Here is a 14,260-nt window from a genome sequence, read left to right on the forward strand (position 1 = left end):
AAAGAGTATTTTGGGCTACTGTAATTATTTACACCAGTTTATGTCCTTATATGATCTTGAGCTTTTTTTCTTTCAGTTGTTTATTTCTACATCTTTAATGTTTTATGGTTTGAGAATAAGTTGTTTCAGTGTTGGAGAATAGGAGCGTATTCTGTAATGAATTTGCTGGGATGTTTGTTTGGTTCCTTAATAGAATTTGGTGGTTTTAGAATTTAATAGTTTTGCTTAATGCATTTTTCAAAATTGTGTAAAGAAAAAAAAAATGTTATGGAATAGTGGATTGCACGAGGGTGGGGTGGGGGGGGTGTTAAAGTGCCCTTATGGTCTGATCTAGGTGCCCCTGAACCGCGATTTAAGGGGCACCACAGACTGTGCTCTTATAATGCCACTGTGCACGCCACTGTTAAGCAGTTCCTCGTTTCGTTTCTGTTGCTCAAAATAATACATTTTCCAGCAGATGGCAGTATTGCTCTAACCAATATTCCATATTCTCACTCAGCCTATTTTGACCCATAAAAAGCAGTTTTTCTTGAGACTCTTTCCTCCTGCATAAACATTAAAGGGGGGTGAAATGCTATTTCATGCATACTGAGTTTTTTTACACTGTTAAAGTTGGATTCCCATGCTAAACATGGACAAAGTTTAAAAAATTAAGTTGTACGTTTGAAGGAGTATTTTTGTTCCAAAAATTCTCCTTCCGGTTTGTCACACGTTTCGGAAAGTTTTTTTTCGAGTATGGGTCTGTGTGACGTTAGATGGAGCGGAATTTCCTTATATGGGTCCTGAGGGCACTTCTCCCGGAAGAGTGCATGCTCCCGTATAGCAGAGCAATTCACTGATCAGAGCGAGAGCGAAATGTCACAAAAGAAGTGTGTTTTTGGTTGCCAGGGCAAGACAACCCTGCACAGATTACCAAAAAAAAAAGTGTTTTTGTTTGTTCCCTGCATTTCGAAGATGCTTGTTTTACAAACAAGGCCCAGTTTGACGCCGGATTTGCATATCGTTTATTTCTTAAGGATAATGCAATCCCAACGAAAAAGGGTCACGATCGTGTGTTGGAACCGCAGGCGGTGAGTAAAACTGCTTCAAATATCTCTGTGTTGTTAACTTAGTTATCGGCGCGTAAGCACATCAAGTAAACAACATGCGATGTTTTCATCAAACTGCACTTTCCACATGTACAGCTAAAAAAAAAAAAACAAAAAAAAGACAACATAAAGTGGAACTTAGTAATTTTCCAAAACCGCTAAGCAAATATATACAGTTTCAATACATACCACATAGAGACGTCCTTCTGTAGTCGTTGCTGCTGCTGCTCTTGTTAAATTTCAGCCTCTGGATCTGATTCTGGATCATAAATATACGCTGAATCTGACTGTTAGCCATGGTTTGTTTTGGATGATGGTTTTTTCCTCACGGTAATGTAACAGTTTCCACATGCTCTCAACGCAAAAGCCTATTGCGCTCGTGATTCTTTAGCTCCGCCCACACGCCACGCCTCCAGTCTCTCGGGTTTTTCCGGGAGAAAACGGTACAGACTATCTTTCTCTTATAAATATAATAAAACTAAAGACTTTTTGGAGTTATGAAGGATGCAGTACTACTCTATAGGTACTCAAGATTAACAGGATATTGAGTGAAAATGAGCATTTCACCCCCCCCTTTAACATTCTAAAATATTTCCTTCTTAAGTTAAACAAACTTAAAACAGCCTCATTCACACAAATAAGAAACTGCTGAAAAGATATAGGCAAGGGAGTTAAAAAATGAATGGTCCTTACATGAGAAAACAAAAAATAGGTAACTTTTATCTTATTTCATAATCTCAGTGCAAATTATGACAGATTTGTCACTGTGGTTTCAGATCAAGACATCCAAAAAAACAAAACAATAAGATTTCACTACTTAATTTGAAGAGAGTGAGATGCTCCGCACCTTAAATAAAACTAAAATTGTACTTTATACATTATTACGGACACATATGCTTCTGTTAAATATTATGTGGGGCTCAAAGGGTATGCCTCAGATATTTTACTCCAGCAAGACTGAAAACTTTCATATAAAGCCTGATAATAAATGCATTTGTCAGGTTTTATATTATTTAAGATGACTGTTACATGTTTTACTTGTACAGTGTACAGCTGAATATTAAATTTCTTAACTCAATATGAGCTACAAAGATGTTGAGACTCTTATAAGATCACATTATTTTATTATGTGTGGATTCTGTGTGTGGATACAAGCTCTAAATCGCTTTACTAAATCCCACCACTGGCACCCTCAGCACAAAGCCCTTAATTTCTACCGAGCTCTCCACTATTTCCAGGACGGAATTTATTAAGGTCATTATTTTAGCCAATCAGTGTTCAGAATGTCAGGGTGTGAGATCAGGCCACCCTTCATGAAACCCCACCCACAGGACCCACCAGGATCCCCTTGAGAGGTTACATGAGAGCAGTGCTTGAATTAATCTCAGTGGGAGATGAAAGCCTGTGTGTGGGGTTTCAGAATATTAAGTCACAATTTGGCATAATACACCGATCCAAGCACTTTACCTTCATTAACAGACGAAAAGAAAAGCAATAGAACTGAAATCCAAGCAATTGTTATTTTTTCATTCTTAAATGTCACACAAGTATTTATCTGGGAACCATATAAGCAAATTAATTCCTCATTTGAAAAGCTGTTTCAAGCTTATCCCCAGGCTAATTTTATGCGGTTTTGTGCCCATCATACACCCCTAGATTTTCCTGCTGCTGTTCTGTTTATTAATCATATTTCACCGAAGGTTTGTATGTGCAAATCTTAGCTTATAAAACAGATCCGACAGTTTCCACTATCTGTAACTATCAGTTAAAAGTCCAGAAATGTTTCTATTGATGTTCTCTTTAAAATATTGAATAAAAAACAAACATAAGCAAACTGCAATAATGGATTCTGAACATGTTCTTAATTTTGGTGGGAATGTTGTTTTTGGAAAAGAGAGGCCACAACATGTTTGAGTGTGTCATTTCATAATCACAGACTTGTATGATGCTAAAATCGGTTTTGTATGCTTGAATGTTTTGGTTTATGACTAACCGCTTGTAATGTAGAAAGAGCTGGTTCCCGAAATATGTTTATATGTGAAGCTTCAAAACAGTAATTTATTGCTTTCATAGAACATATTGTGACCTCTGTGATTCAGATGTTTTTTTTTTCATAAGAAACTGTAAAAACGAACTGTAATACAACAACAAAATGAAACATTTCCAATTTGCAATACCAGTAATTATGACAAATAATCATTGGCTTAAGAATTGTGGTGTATTGTGGCCTCAGCATTTGATCACCCATCAGAACTGGCAGAATAACGGTTTCCAAGAATAATTGTAATGACTAGTAAAGAAGCACATGGCCTCAGATGGAATGCAAAGATCCCTGTTGGAGTGATTAATCTGTTAAACCACTAAAGACATTCAGTGTTTCTACTTGACAGTACATGCAAGAACAAACAGCCAATCCTGAGATAAAGCTTTCCAAAATTTCATGAAAATTCCTATACAGGTAAGATAAGAGATAATAGAGAAAATAAAAGGAAAACATTAAGGCACTTTAATCAAGAGATCACTCAGTAAGATTACAAACACCAATAACCATTTTCATATATTCTTCCTCTATTATACATCAACTTTAAGTCTCACACAAAACATGCTTAACACGGGTTTTTGTTGTGATGGTCAGGAATTTATAATATTTTAATGTTTACACGTATTTTTTTAATTTATTTTTTTGTACCCATTGACTGTACACATTGGCGGATTTCAGGTTTTATATTTTATATCTTGTGAGGACAGTTTCAGAAGAACCCACGAATTTTCTTCTTCATTCAAACCAAAATCTAAATACACTGTAAATACATTAGTTTTTTTTTTTTTGCCTTAAAAGTTTTTCCAAAGTCAGTCATGAGCATTCATCATTTTCAAGCATCAAGAAGAGGAATGCACACAATGAAGACCAGGCTCTGCTGCAGTGTTCTTCGGCCACTCTCAGCCTCTCGATCCGGTCAGGACAGTTATTATTCCCCGCGGTTAGCGGTAACGGGACTCTGGAGGAGGGGCTCGTGTCCTTCAGACTGAAGTGCGCGTCCGCAGGCGCGCTCCTGCACATACCGGCTTTCACCATCGCTGTGGAGTCACGACAGAGTTTCTTCTGCTTTTTTAGCGAACGGGACATCTGCTTCCAGTAGGCTTTGGTATTGGATGCGTACTGTTCACATGCTGTGGGCTTCGCTACATATTCGCAGCTGAAAGTATTTGCCCCGTTTTTGCACGTGACTCCCAATACAAAGGCATCACCTCCGCGCGCTGCGCGCCACGAGCACCGCGCTCCGTCTTTAAGTGAGAATCTCCCTTTCAGGCCACTTTCATTCCGTTGACCTCTTCTTTTCCCCTTCCCATCTGCCTGCGCTCTGCTACCTCTGTCTCTCAGGCTGTTGACCTGTACGAACTGCTGCACGATACAGGCGAAGATCAGAACGAGAGCAATGTCTGTCACGCGTTTCATGTCCTCGTCGGAATTATTTTCAAACAACTGCAGGAACAACTTGACGGGACATTTGTAGTCACAAATGGTTTTGTTGAAAATAAATTAACTCTTATGGTATAACAATACACAAGAGCTGTGAAATCTTTGGTTTTGCACCTGAAGTGTGTGCTATTTATAGAGCATGGCGCGCACGCACCTCCCTCAGACTTCACATTCTTGAACGCGTCTAGTTCTAGGATATTAAATGGCAAAGCTCTGGCTTGATGGCATGCCTAGATTTAATATTTATAGACCATAACTTATCAGCATAGTACAAATGTTAGCTTATATGTGAATGTTCTAGCAAACTGTTACAACTTATTGAGGACTGTAAATAACTTTACAATACAAGTGAAGTTCTGACCAAGGATTCATTTCTGCGAATCGGTTCTTTTGAACAGTTGGCCTCTGAAAGAACAGAAAATACGGGGTACTACGATGGACGTTGGAAGCATGCTACTTTCTCTTTATGAAGACGTACAATAATGCCAAAATGACCAAATATACACGTCTGAACAGCCTACAACAGCTAATAATGCAGTATTTAAAAATGTAATTAAATAAATAACCATGCACTAATTAAACAGTTCTCTTCCTGGCAATGGCAAAACGTTATTTAGCCATCTATGAGTGACCAAAGCAAAGTCATTACCTCTGTTCAGATTTTGCTTCCAGCAGGATATTAATAAGGTGTGAGGCTTTATTAACATGTAAACTTACTTCAACCTTAAAGTTAAACCTACCCTTACAGTAGAATAAATAGCCCTACAGTGTTGGTAGCATAATCTGATAGGTAGCATTATTTGTCAGAACACAGGTGTTGTGCCCTTCGGCAGGGGGTCGAAATTGGGCACAACACCGGCAGTGGTCTAGACTCTACAGCCAAATCCGGGTAAGTTACGCTGAACAAGAATCCTCAAGTAGTAGAATACATTTGCAAGAGTGAGCTTCGGCCCTCACTCGGGCCAGATAATATGCTAATATTGATAATATTCAATATTGGTAATATATGATAATATTGCAGTCTGAGCTGCAGGAGCCATGGGGCTGCCAAGCTTCAGGCCATTACTACAAGCTATCTGGATTCATACTCAGTTATTCAGGTATCAAATTTATATCCAAAGTTCTCAGTCATAACTACAATTTAAATGGTTCATGCGTTACTTCCAAGTCAAAAACCATATTTGCGACCCGAAAGCAATTTCTACCGAGGGGGCCATCCCCCCAGCCTGAGTCTAGAGACCCTGACTATCAGCTAACTGTGTTCTTAGCTCAAATTGAAGTGGACACACTCGAAAGAGAAGGTTGGTTCAAATCTCGGGTTTTTGACTCGAAAATAGCTCGGACCCATTCGTTAAAGAATCATTCAAAGGTGTGTTTCCTGTACAAAAATGTAACTCACTGATAAACCACCATACAATGCATTGTTGTGGGAACTAACTAGCCTGTCACGACTGTTTCCCAAACACGTTTGCATCATTTGATCCACCTTATTTTAATAATTTAGGGCCGTTTTGAAAATGATGTCACACACATGTGGGTGAGTAATAACTTCTGCTAATTAACTGCTTTGAGGTCTCTGAGATGCTATTGAACATGGAACCTGATGACTAATTTGCTGTTTTGTACCCTGTCATTGTGCTTTATTTGATGTTTATCATTGCAGGTTCCCTCTTACATCATACCCTGGGGTTCCCTTAGGTCAGGGATCCTCAAATCTAGCCCATGAGATCCACTTTCCTGCAGTGGATCCACTTAACCCTAATCAAACACCTGAGCATGCTAATCAATGTCTTCAGGTTCATTAGGAAAGCACAGGCGAGTTTGATCAGGGTTGGAGCTAAACTCTGCAGCGCAGTGGCCCTGACACCCATGGCCTAACTCTGCCTTAGGCCACAAGTGTCAAACTAAATTCCTAACTAAAATTAAAACTAAATTAAGCCCTGCATAGGTTAGATTCAACCCTAATTAAACACACCTGATCCAACAAATTAAGTCTATAAGGCTTATTTGAAAGCTACATGGTATGTGTTGAAGTAGGGTTGGAACAAAACTCTGCAGGGCTCCGGTCCCCCAGGAATTTGAGTTTTGATACCCCTGCAGGCATTTATGCAACTGCCCACTTTTAAAAAATGGCACTTTATTGAGGACTCGCTAAAATTCAGCTAAAGCATAATTCCATATGTCTTATGCTACTAACAAGAAACTATGCAGCACACACCGCATCTTGTAACAGAAACTATTGGCATGAATGTATTTTTATTCTTTCTTACTTGATGAAATTGCATGTTCATAGCCTAAATCTCATACAAACATTCGAAAACAGTATTATAGGACTGTATAGTATTAGCCATTACTAAAATTATAATACCAGCAACAATCTTTCGACGAGATTGATGATATTTGATGGCCAATTGTTTCCATAAAAATTGGATACTAAACGTCCTCACAGACCTGTACCTTAATGTCCTTTCTTGCATTATCTAACACAATAGTGCTCTCTGCTGTCACACTCATGTAAATCATCCCCACACATAAAGCAAAGGTAGAGAGCCAAAATTTATTCAGGGCACGCAAAAAAAAAAAGTTTTACTTACTCCACTATAAAATGTACATTATACATTTTCACATTGATATATTACAGTCTGAAGTTACCTGTGGCTGCACAGCTCTCAGAGATGTTGACTCAGTTGGTCAGCACTCATAAATATATAACATAGCAAGATTAATACACATACAGCATACAGTACACATGCTAAGATGAAGTTCCTCATCATATAGTTTACATTAGGAGACGAAAACAAGCCAGCATTATGCTCAACATCTAAATTAATTGATACCTGTCTAATCTTGTCAATTCTGATTACATGTACATTAGAGTCTGTACATTTGGCATACATAAGAAAATATTAATGGTGTTCCCAAAGTCCTGTCAGTCTTAACAAACACCTCCATTTTTTTCCCGTCAGTCCAAAACATCATGCGGTTAAGACATTTGGAGTCATCTTGAATTGGGTTAATCGTCTGCGGACATGGGAGTGGCTACTGTAGTATAAAGAGAGGACACACAGGTTTCAGATTTGCAACAATTTAGCTTCAGATTTACAACATTATATTGCAAGGAGGAAACATGCTAGTTTCTTAGTTTTTTTCATTCAATTCATTAGCCACTACAAGTAAACTAAAAAAATAACAAAGCACAGTAAAAATATTTGTGATACAAACCATTGAATATTTTTGATTATGATAATGAACTAAAAAAAATATGATAAATAACTGTTTGCAATATCAAGCAGCATAACAGACTGTTTTTGGACGTTTTGCACAATTAGTTACCAAATGTATCAACCACTCTTACTTTAAAAAAATAAGATGGATATGATATGTGAGCCTACCCTTTTCTTAGTTTCTGAACCACCCTATGAAAAAGGAACAGACACCCTGCAAATTGTTCCAGCAGTAGTCCTGGGCAAGTTTCTTGGCCTCACTCACAGGCATCGGCGTAGTTGGTTGTGGAGTAGTTGGTTTGGGTGTAGTAATTGTACTGTAGGGCATGTCCATTGGCTTGGTGTTTGAAAAGGATGCGCTCGTGAAGACCATCTTGGCCTCGTCTGAAGCTCTCTTGCACATTTGAGGCTTGAGGATGCGCTTGCCCTGGCAAGCATTCGGCAGCTTGCGGAGGTCCCACATGATCTGCTTGAAATAGTGCGATGGGTTCTTGTTGTAAGAGCGGCAGACATGAGGCTTGCCCTGGTACTCGCACCAGTAAGAGCGCTCCGTGCCATGGCAAGTAATGCGGAGCTTAGTGAGTTCTCCTCGTCCTATCACACTTGTGCTGCATTTATCTTTGGTACCTTTGGTAAGAAAGTCATTCATGTTTTCCCAGACGTTCCTCCTGTATCCTGGCTGGATGTCCTCGTGATCCTGGCTCTGAACGAGAGGTGCCCAGAGGCAGTATGTAAGCAGGAGTGTGCTTGTGATTGTCCACATGTTGTGATGCGCTGTTACTGGTGAAGGGACTTCTGACTCCACTATTTAAAGGCTTTGGTCATACAAATAATGTTTTGAGGTAAAAAAAAAAAAAAGTTCACCCACAAGCTGATATCCTGCCTGGCCATCTAAGGACTGTCAATAACAAGCGGGGACACATATGTAACCAATTGAGAAAATGCTCGGACACAGTAAAGTGGAACAGAGGGCACTCCTTTACAACCCCAATTCTGGAACTTTTTCAGGATTTGTTTTTGTGTATTTCACAGTACACCGCAGCTATATTCCTTTTCCAGTCATGTTTTGTGTTCATGAAGTTAGGAACAATCTGTCCATGCCTACCATCAATAAATCCTAAAATTGGGTTGTGTGAGTGCTTAAAAAAAACAGTTTAGTGGACTTCCTTGTGTGACTATACAATCTTAAAAATAAATGTTCTTTACTGGCACTGAAGGTTCCATGAAAAACCTTTAACATCCATGGGATCTTTCCATTGCAAAAATGTTTTTTATTGTGGAAATATATTCTTTAGATTTGTAAAATGTTCTTCACGTGAAGAAAAAAAACGTATGCCAACCTGATTTTGGTTCAAATGTAATAAAATCTTATATTTCTCTCTCTGAACTATTGAAACCATTTCTACCTCAGAATAAAAAATATGAAAGGTAATTTTGAGATAAAATTTACAATAAGAGGTATGAAGTCACAATATAGTGACAATGCAATTATCTGCTTAAATATTTTATGCTAAACATACAGTACTCGATTTTAAATAATTTTGACAGTTCTACATGAAGGATCATACTCTGATTCAGAACATGTCACGCACACAATTGGATAATTATATGAACATGTTCACTTAAACAGATGAGACATGGAGTTAGAGGCCATTCGTGTAAAAGTGTGTCCGAACCTCTGAATTATGCCAGACACACTGAACTAATCACATCTGTATTTTCCAATCAATCAATCGTATAGGGGGTCCTTGAAACTGATGCAGGAACTAAACTGTAAACATCCAGAACAAGCCAGCTCAGTCAGAATCAAAGGATCTGTGACTGTGTGAGAGGCCAATTACAGATATTATTTTTGGCTTCCTAGGCAGTTTTACTGGCTTCCAGAAGTCCCAGACTTTCTTTGCCTCTCTAACTCATGGAGATTTTTTTTTTTTTTTTTTTTTGTGAAAACTGACAGAAACAGATGAAAAGAGTTAAGCTTTATATGTGAAATAAAAAGATATAGTTTTATATATAAAAAGATATAGTTTTATATAAGATAGTTAAAAATGTGTTACATTTAAAAGAATAGCAGAGTCCCAGTCAAGATTTTAATAATAACAGCACAGAGGAATGATATCACTGGAATCACTTTCACACTTGATGAATGATGAAAACACTGAATCAGAACAACTAATCAGAATCCACCCTGCTTTTTAGAAACACAGTTATCATTCTTGGTGTCAACATGCCTTTATATTAAGGGGTCATCGGATGTTACATGCACTTTTACAAGCTGTTTGAACAGAAATGTGTGTTGGCAGTGTCTGACACAACCACCCTATAAATAATGATAAAATACACCGTTTTTTTTTTTTTATCTTGTTAAATCATTTCCCTTTTATCAAATCGAGCTGATCTCTGATGCCTGTCTGTGTGATAGACAGGCATCAGAGATCAGCTCGATTTGAGACCTCCCTCAATGATTTGATTGACAGTAGTGTTTCAGCACAGACTGAACTGCGGTCTTCTTTTAAACCCTGAGTGAGCTGTCATCAGTTCGCCATTTTTTCACTGCCAGAGCAGATGTAGACAAGAATGTCTCCTATGTGACTGAGGTGTTCTGTTGTTGGATGTAATAATGAACATGGTAGGCATAATTTTCTCTGAGCCACTAAAGTGGATTAGATTTTTTTTTGAAGGGAATGCCCCCCTAAATCTACCTAAATGCATCTATGTTTGCGCATAGTTTTCTTAATGAATATTTGCAAACTGACTTTCCCAATAATGTGCTAATTAGCAAGTTTAACAATAAATGCAACAAAAAGTAAACGGTCTCTCTGAGAGCAGCTGGAAGAGAGGGGCAGAGTCAGTGTAGCTACAAAACGGCTTGCTCTGAAAAGAGCTGTTTTTGAGAAGGTACAAAGGGTATTGTTTTACACTACCATCGAGAAATTTTAACCAAACTATGTTACTGACTTTTCATTATGACCCAAAAGAATCATATCAACTTGTGGAAAATGGGTATCCGATGACCCCTTAAAAACAAACCTACTTTGATGGAGCAAATCAGTATACATTTATTTTCTAGCATCCGGGGTAGAAATCAGTGTAGAGCTCTGTCTCCAAAACGACAACAAAAATGACAAAAATGCCCTAGATATTTGAAATGTTCAAATGGAATTTCCCATGTGTTATTTAACATTTGATGTAGTTAAAAATATTCTATTCTAGATCTATCTATTATTGGTTTTAGACCCACTATACACACATTTCAATTAATTAAAAAAAAAAAAAAAAAAAAAAATATATATATATATATATATATATATGTATGTATGTATGTATATGTATGTATGTATGTGTGTATATATATATATATATATATATATATATATATATATATATATATATATATGTGTGTGTGTGTGTGTGTGTGTGTAGTTAGTAAAAATGTCTATGAAAACTAATTTCTGTGGGCAAATGTCAACCCTTTCTAAAAGTTTCCAACACTTGTTTTGTGTTTTCATTGCATTGTAGGTTTTGTAAGCTCTACTCTGTTTACAAATAGAAGTATTTCCTTGTTTTTAAAATCAGTCTTTTGTGAAATCAGTTTGAATGCTATGTACAGTGGTTGAGTTGGGAATTTACAACAGCAGAATGTTTTTTCATCTGAAATTTTATTTGTAATATTTTATAGTTTAGCCAGCTTAACCACATGGACTTGAAAACCAACGGCACCGACAACCAGGCCCACCACAACTAAACATCTTTGCAAGAGCTTGAACACCCATTATACGCATGCTATGTGTGGTATGGCAAAACAATGAGACTGGGACGTGAAGATATAAAGTACAATGTTTTACCTGAGGCCATGAAAACACTGTCATATACACAATGAGTGAAGGATCTGAGCAAAAATATGTAGCACCTGACATAATGTCTCTTACATTAAACAGTTGAAATATTTGGTGGTGTTATTGTCAATGACTATGACAGCATCAAATAGGCTCCGTAAAAATCATTGTAAATGGGCTTCTCTTGGTCTCGTACAAGCAAATGTCTCTCTGAGGTACATTCACTCACTTTAAAGTTGACATGAAGTTCACATATTGACAAATGTATGTCCAGAAATATTGTTATATCAAGTAAACAAAAAGCCCTAAAACCTGAGACCTACAAAGATTTGGTGTCACACAGCAATAATCAGTAGTTTACAGTAATCCAACAATGTGTTGGAGAGCAGCTGTTGTTAGTACAAGTCGGCAAAATAAAGAAGTGAAAAATCATTAATAACTGATATATGCATCATCAATAAGTGATATATGCAGGAAAAACTAAAGTACACAAAGCTAGCAAGAGCTTCTAGGGGTGTTACTAAATCCACATGAATGATATCTTAAATTCTCAATACAAAAGTGAGCATAAACTCATACAGATACCTTAAACTGCTAACCACAGCTCAGTATCAAATATGGTTTAGTGATCTCAGCTTCAATAGCTAAATAAAACTAATCAAAGGTCTGCTCTTGTGACTTGTGGCTAACATGTACCACGAGCTAAAAATCTGAAAAGGCAACAATTCATTCACCCTTGAAATGGCTTGACAACATCTATCTGTACCACGTTAGCACTTAGCATGTTTTCGAACACCTACACAACCATGTTGATGTGTAATAATTGTGGCTCATTGGTGGCTGACTTGCTCTGTTTCAGTGAAAACCCATTTGGCTTCTCAGTGGACTCGACTAAACAACATGTTGAATTCTCCACAATGTTAAACAGCACTATAAAAAAACCCACACAAGACAAATAAGAATGCAGTAGTCATAGCATTGTTTTGCACGTCACACGTGATTTCTAAATGACTGTAAACAAAAAAAAACAGCCTTATACTGTGAAGCCTCTCTGGCTATGGCAGGATGTGACAGAGAGCAACTTGTTGAGGGGACAGTACTATAATCATAAGGGTGCAAATTAGTCAAAACAACAACAGTCAAGACATTTTGATGAAGGTCATCTTCACTGATGTGATGGGAATGATGACAACAGGTCCCAGCTTCAAGTATGTGAGTTTCCTTTTTCTTAAGAGCTGAACCTGCTGTTCACAGAGAGTTGTAAAGAAATGCACAGTGAGAGGAAAACAGTCTTGTACAATGCATAGAATAGTTTTGTTAGTTTTTATGAACTTTTCATTGTTTTGTGCAGTTCTCAACCAGGGGAAGGGGAACTGCTACTTAAAATAAGACAAAACAAGAATTCAAATTATCTACAACAACTAAAAATCATGAAATGGCTTGTTTTAAATCACCTCAACAGCAGCTTATTTTCTTCAGATAAAAAATGACAAACAACTGGAAAAATCATGGGGCTTTTGAATGTTGTTGCGGATAGTGGGGGGGCCTTAGGGTTAAAAAGGTTGAGAAGCACTGGTTTAATGTAAAACAAGGTCGATTTAAACAACTTACATTCCACAAAGGTTTAATTCCAGTTTCCAATATCACTGTATGAGAAAAGAAACAAATATTGCAGAATTACACCCGCTGCGCGGTTTCAAACTGAATGATAAATGGCAAAGCCTGATACGAATGAACTGGTTCACATAAAACATGAGAGGGGAGATGAGATTTTAGACCAAGAGAAAGAAACAAATCGCACAGTCAGCGCTGGCATCTATCTGTTTGCAGAGCTGTCAGGAATGTTTGAAGTCAAACATTGGTGGATCACAATGATACGAGCGAGTGGTTAGTGATGGACCCTAAAAAACACAATTCACACAAAGCTTTGTGGAGCTTTCAGCAGTTATCCTGGTGGAATGCTTCTGAAGATGGGATCCAAAAACTAAACATGCTGTTAGTGTAATGACAGAAATAAAAACAAAAACAAAACAGAAATATTTAAAGTGCATGTCAATAGAGGATACAAGAGTGAAACTGTGTTAGGAGGAAATCAAACAAATGCATTCTAAAATAACTATGTAATTAATTTACACAGGAGCAATGCTTGTTATAGAGAGAAAGTTTAAGTCCCTTTGCTCTCATCTGCAGCTCTCAGTACCTTTCTGTAGTTATAAAAGCGTCCTCCTCAAGAGTCACCAGTCGGCATGGCGCGGGGGCGCAGAGGCCCGTGGGAATCGAGTCATAGTGTCATAGGTAGGGATGCTTCAAGCACAAAGGGAAAAACTGTCAGGCCTGGAGTGTATTTAAAATCTACACACACCACTGTGAACGCGCGCTATTAGCTCTCCATCCATCTTTAACCCATCACTAGAAGATCAGGACAGGGCTTTTAAAATGACACATATAGCACTACTACTAATAAAGCTGCTATAAGTCATTTTTATTTGAAACGCCTCTCATAAAAATATCCTACCACCTGACCATTCAGAAAACAGCCAATTAGAAACTCTGTTATCCCCTACAGAACATTTCCTATATAACTATTTTTATTTTAAATTCTAATCAAGCAATTATATACTGGAAAATGTG

General features: G+C 37.6%; 3 protein-coding genes across 16 annotated transcripts in view; all 3 read right to left on the reverse strand.

The window, feature by feature from the left end:
* Positions 1–3,579: 3,579 nt before the first annotated feature.
* fgfbp1a (fibroblast growth factor binding protein 1a) lies at positions 3,580–4,656 on the reverse strand. The gene has a single exon (XM_052615258.1). It carries the CDS (start codon positions 4,543–4,545, stop codon positions 3,943–3,945), a length of 603 nt encoding a protein of 200 aa, XP_052471218.1. The 5' UTR covers positions 4,546–4,656; the 3' UTR covers positions 3,580–3,942.
* Positions 4,657–7,168: 2,512 nt separating this feature from the next.
* On the reverse strand, positions 7,169–9,784 carry LOC128027553 (fibroblast growth factor-binding protein 2-like). The gene has a single exon (XM_052615259.1). The coding sequence runs from the start codon at positions 8,554–8,556 to the stop codon at positions 7,969–7,971; it is 588 nt and encodes a 195-aa protein (XP_052471219.1). The 5' UTR covers positions 8,557–9,784; the 3' UTR covers positions 7,169–7,968.
* Positions 9,785–11,433: 1,649 nt separating this feature from the next.
* The window catches only part of LOC128027554 (prominin-1-A), a 47,468-nt gene continuing 44,641 nt past the window's right edge, over positions 11,434–14,260 (reverse strand). For 7 of the 14 annotated variants that reach the window (XM_052615260.1, XM_052615264.1, XM_052615265.1 and 4 more), the window contains 3 exons: positions 13,830–13,933; positions 13,241–13,275; positions 11,434–12,873 (listed from right to left, as the gene is read on the reverse strand). In XM_052615260.1, coding sequence (XP_052471220.1) covers positions 13,864–13,933 — 70 coding nt within the window. In that variant the 3' untranslated portion in view covers positions 11,434–12,873; positions 13,241–13,275; positions 13,830–13,863. The other 7 variants (XM_052615271.1, XM_052615274.1, XM_052615275.1 and 4 more) reach the window with 5 other exon arrangements.

The sequence above is a fragment of the Carassius gibelio genome, chromosome A14 (assembly GCF_023724105.1).
Source record: "Carassius gibelio isolate Cgi1373 ecotype wild population from Czech Republic chromosome A14, carGib1.2-hapl.c, whole genome shotgun sequence".
Taxonomy (NCBI): Eukaryota; Metazoa; Chordata; class Actinopteri; order Cypriniformes; family Cyprinidae; genus Carassius; species Carassius gibelio.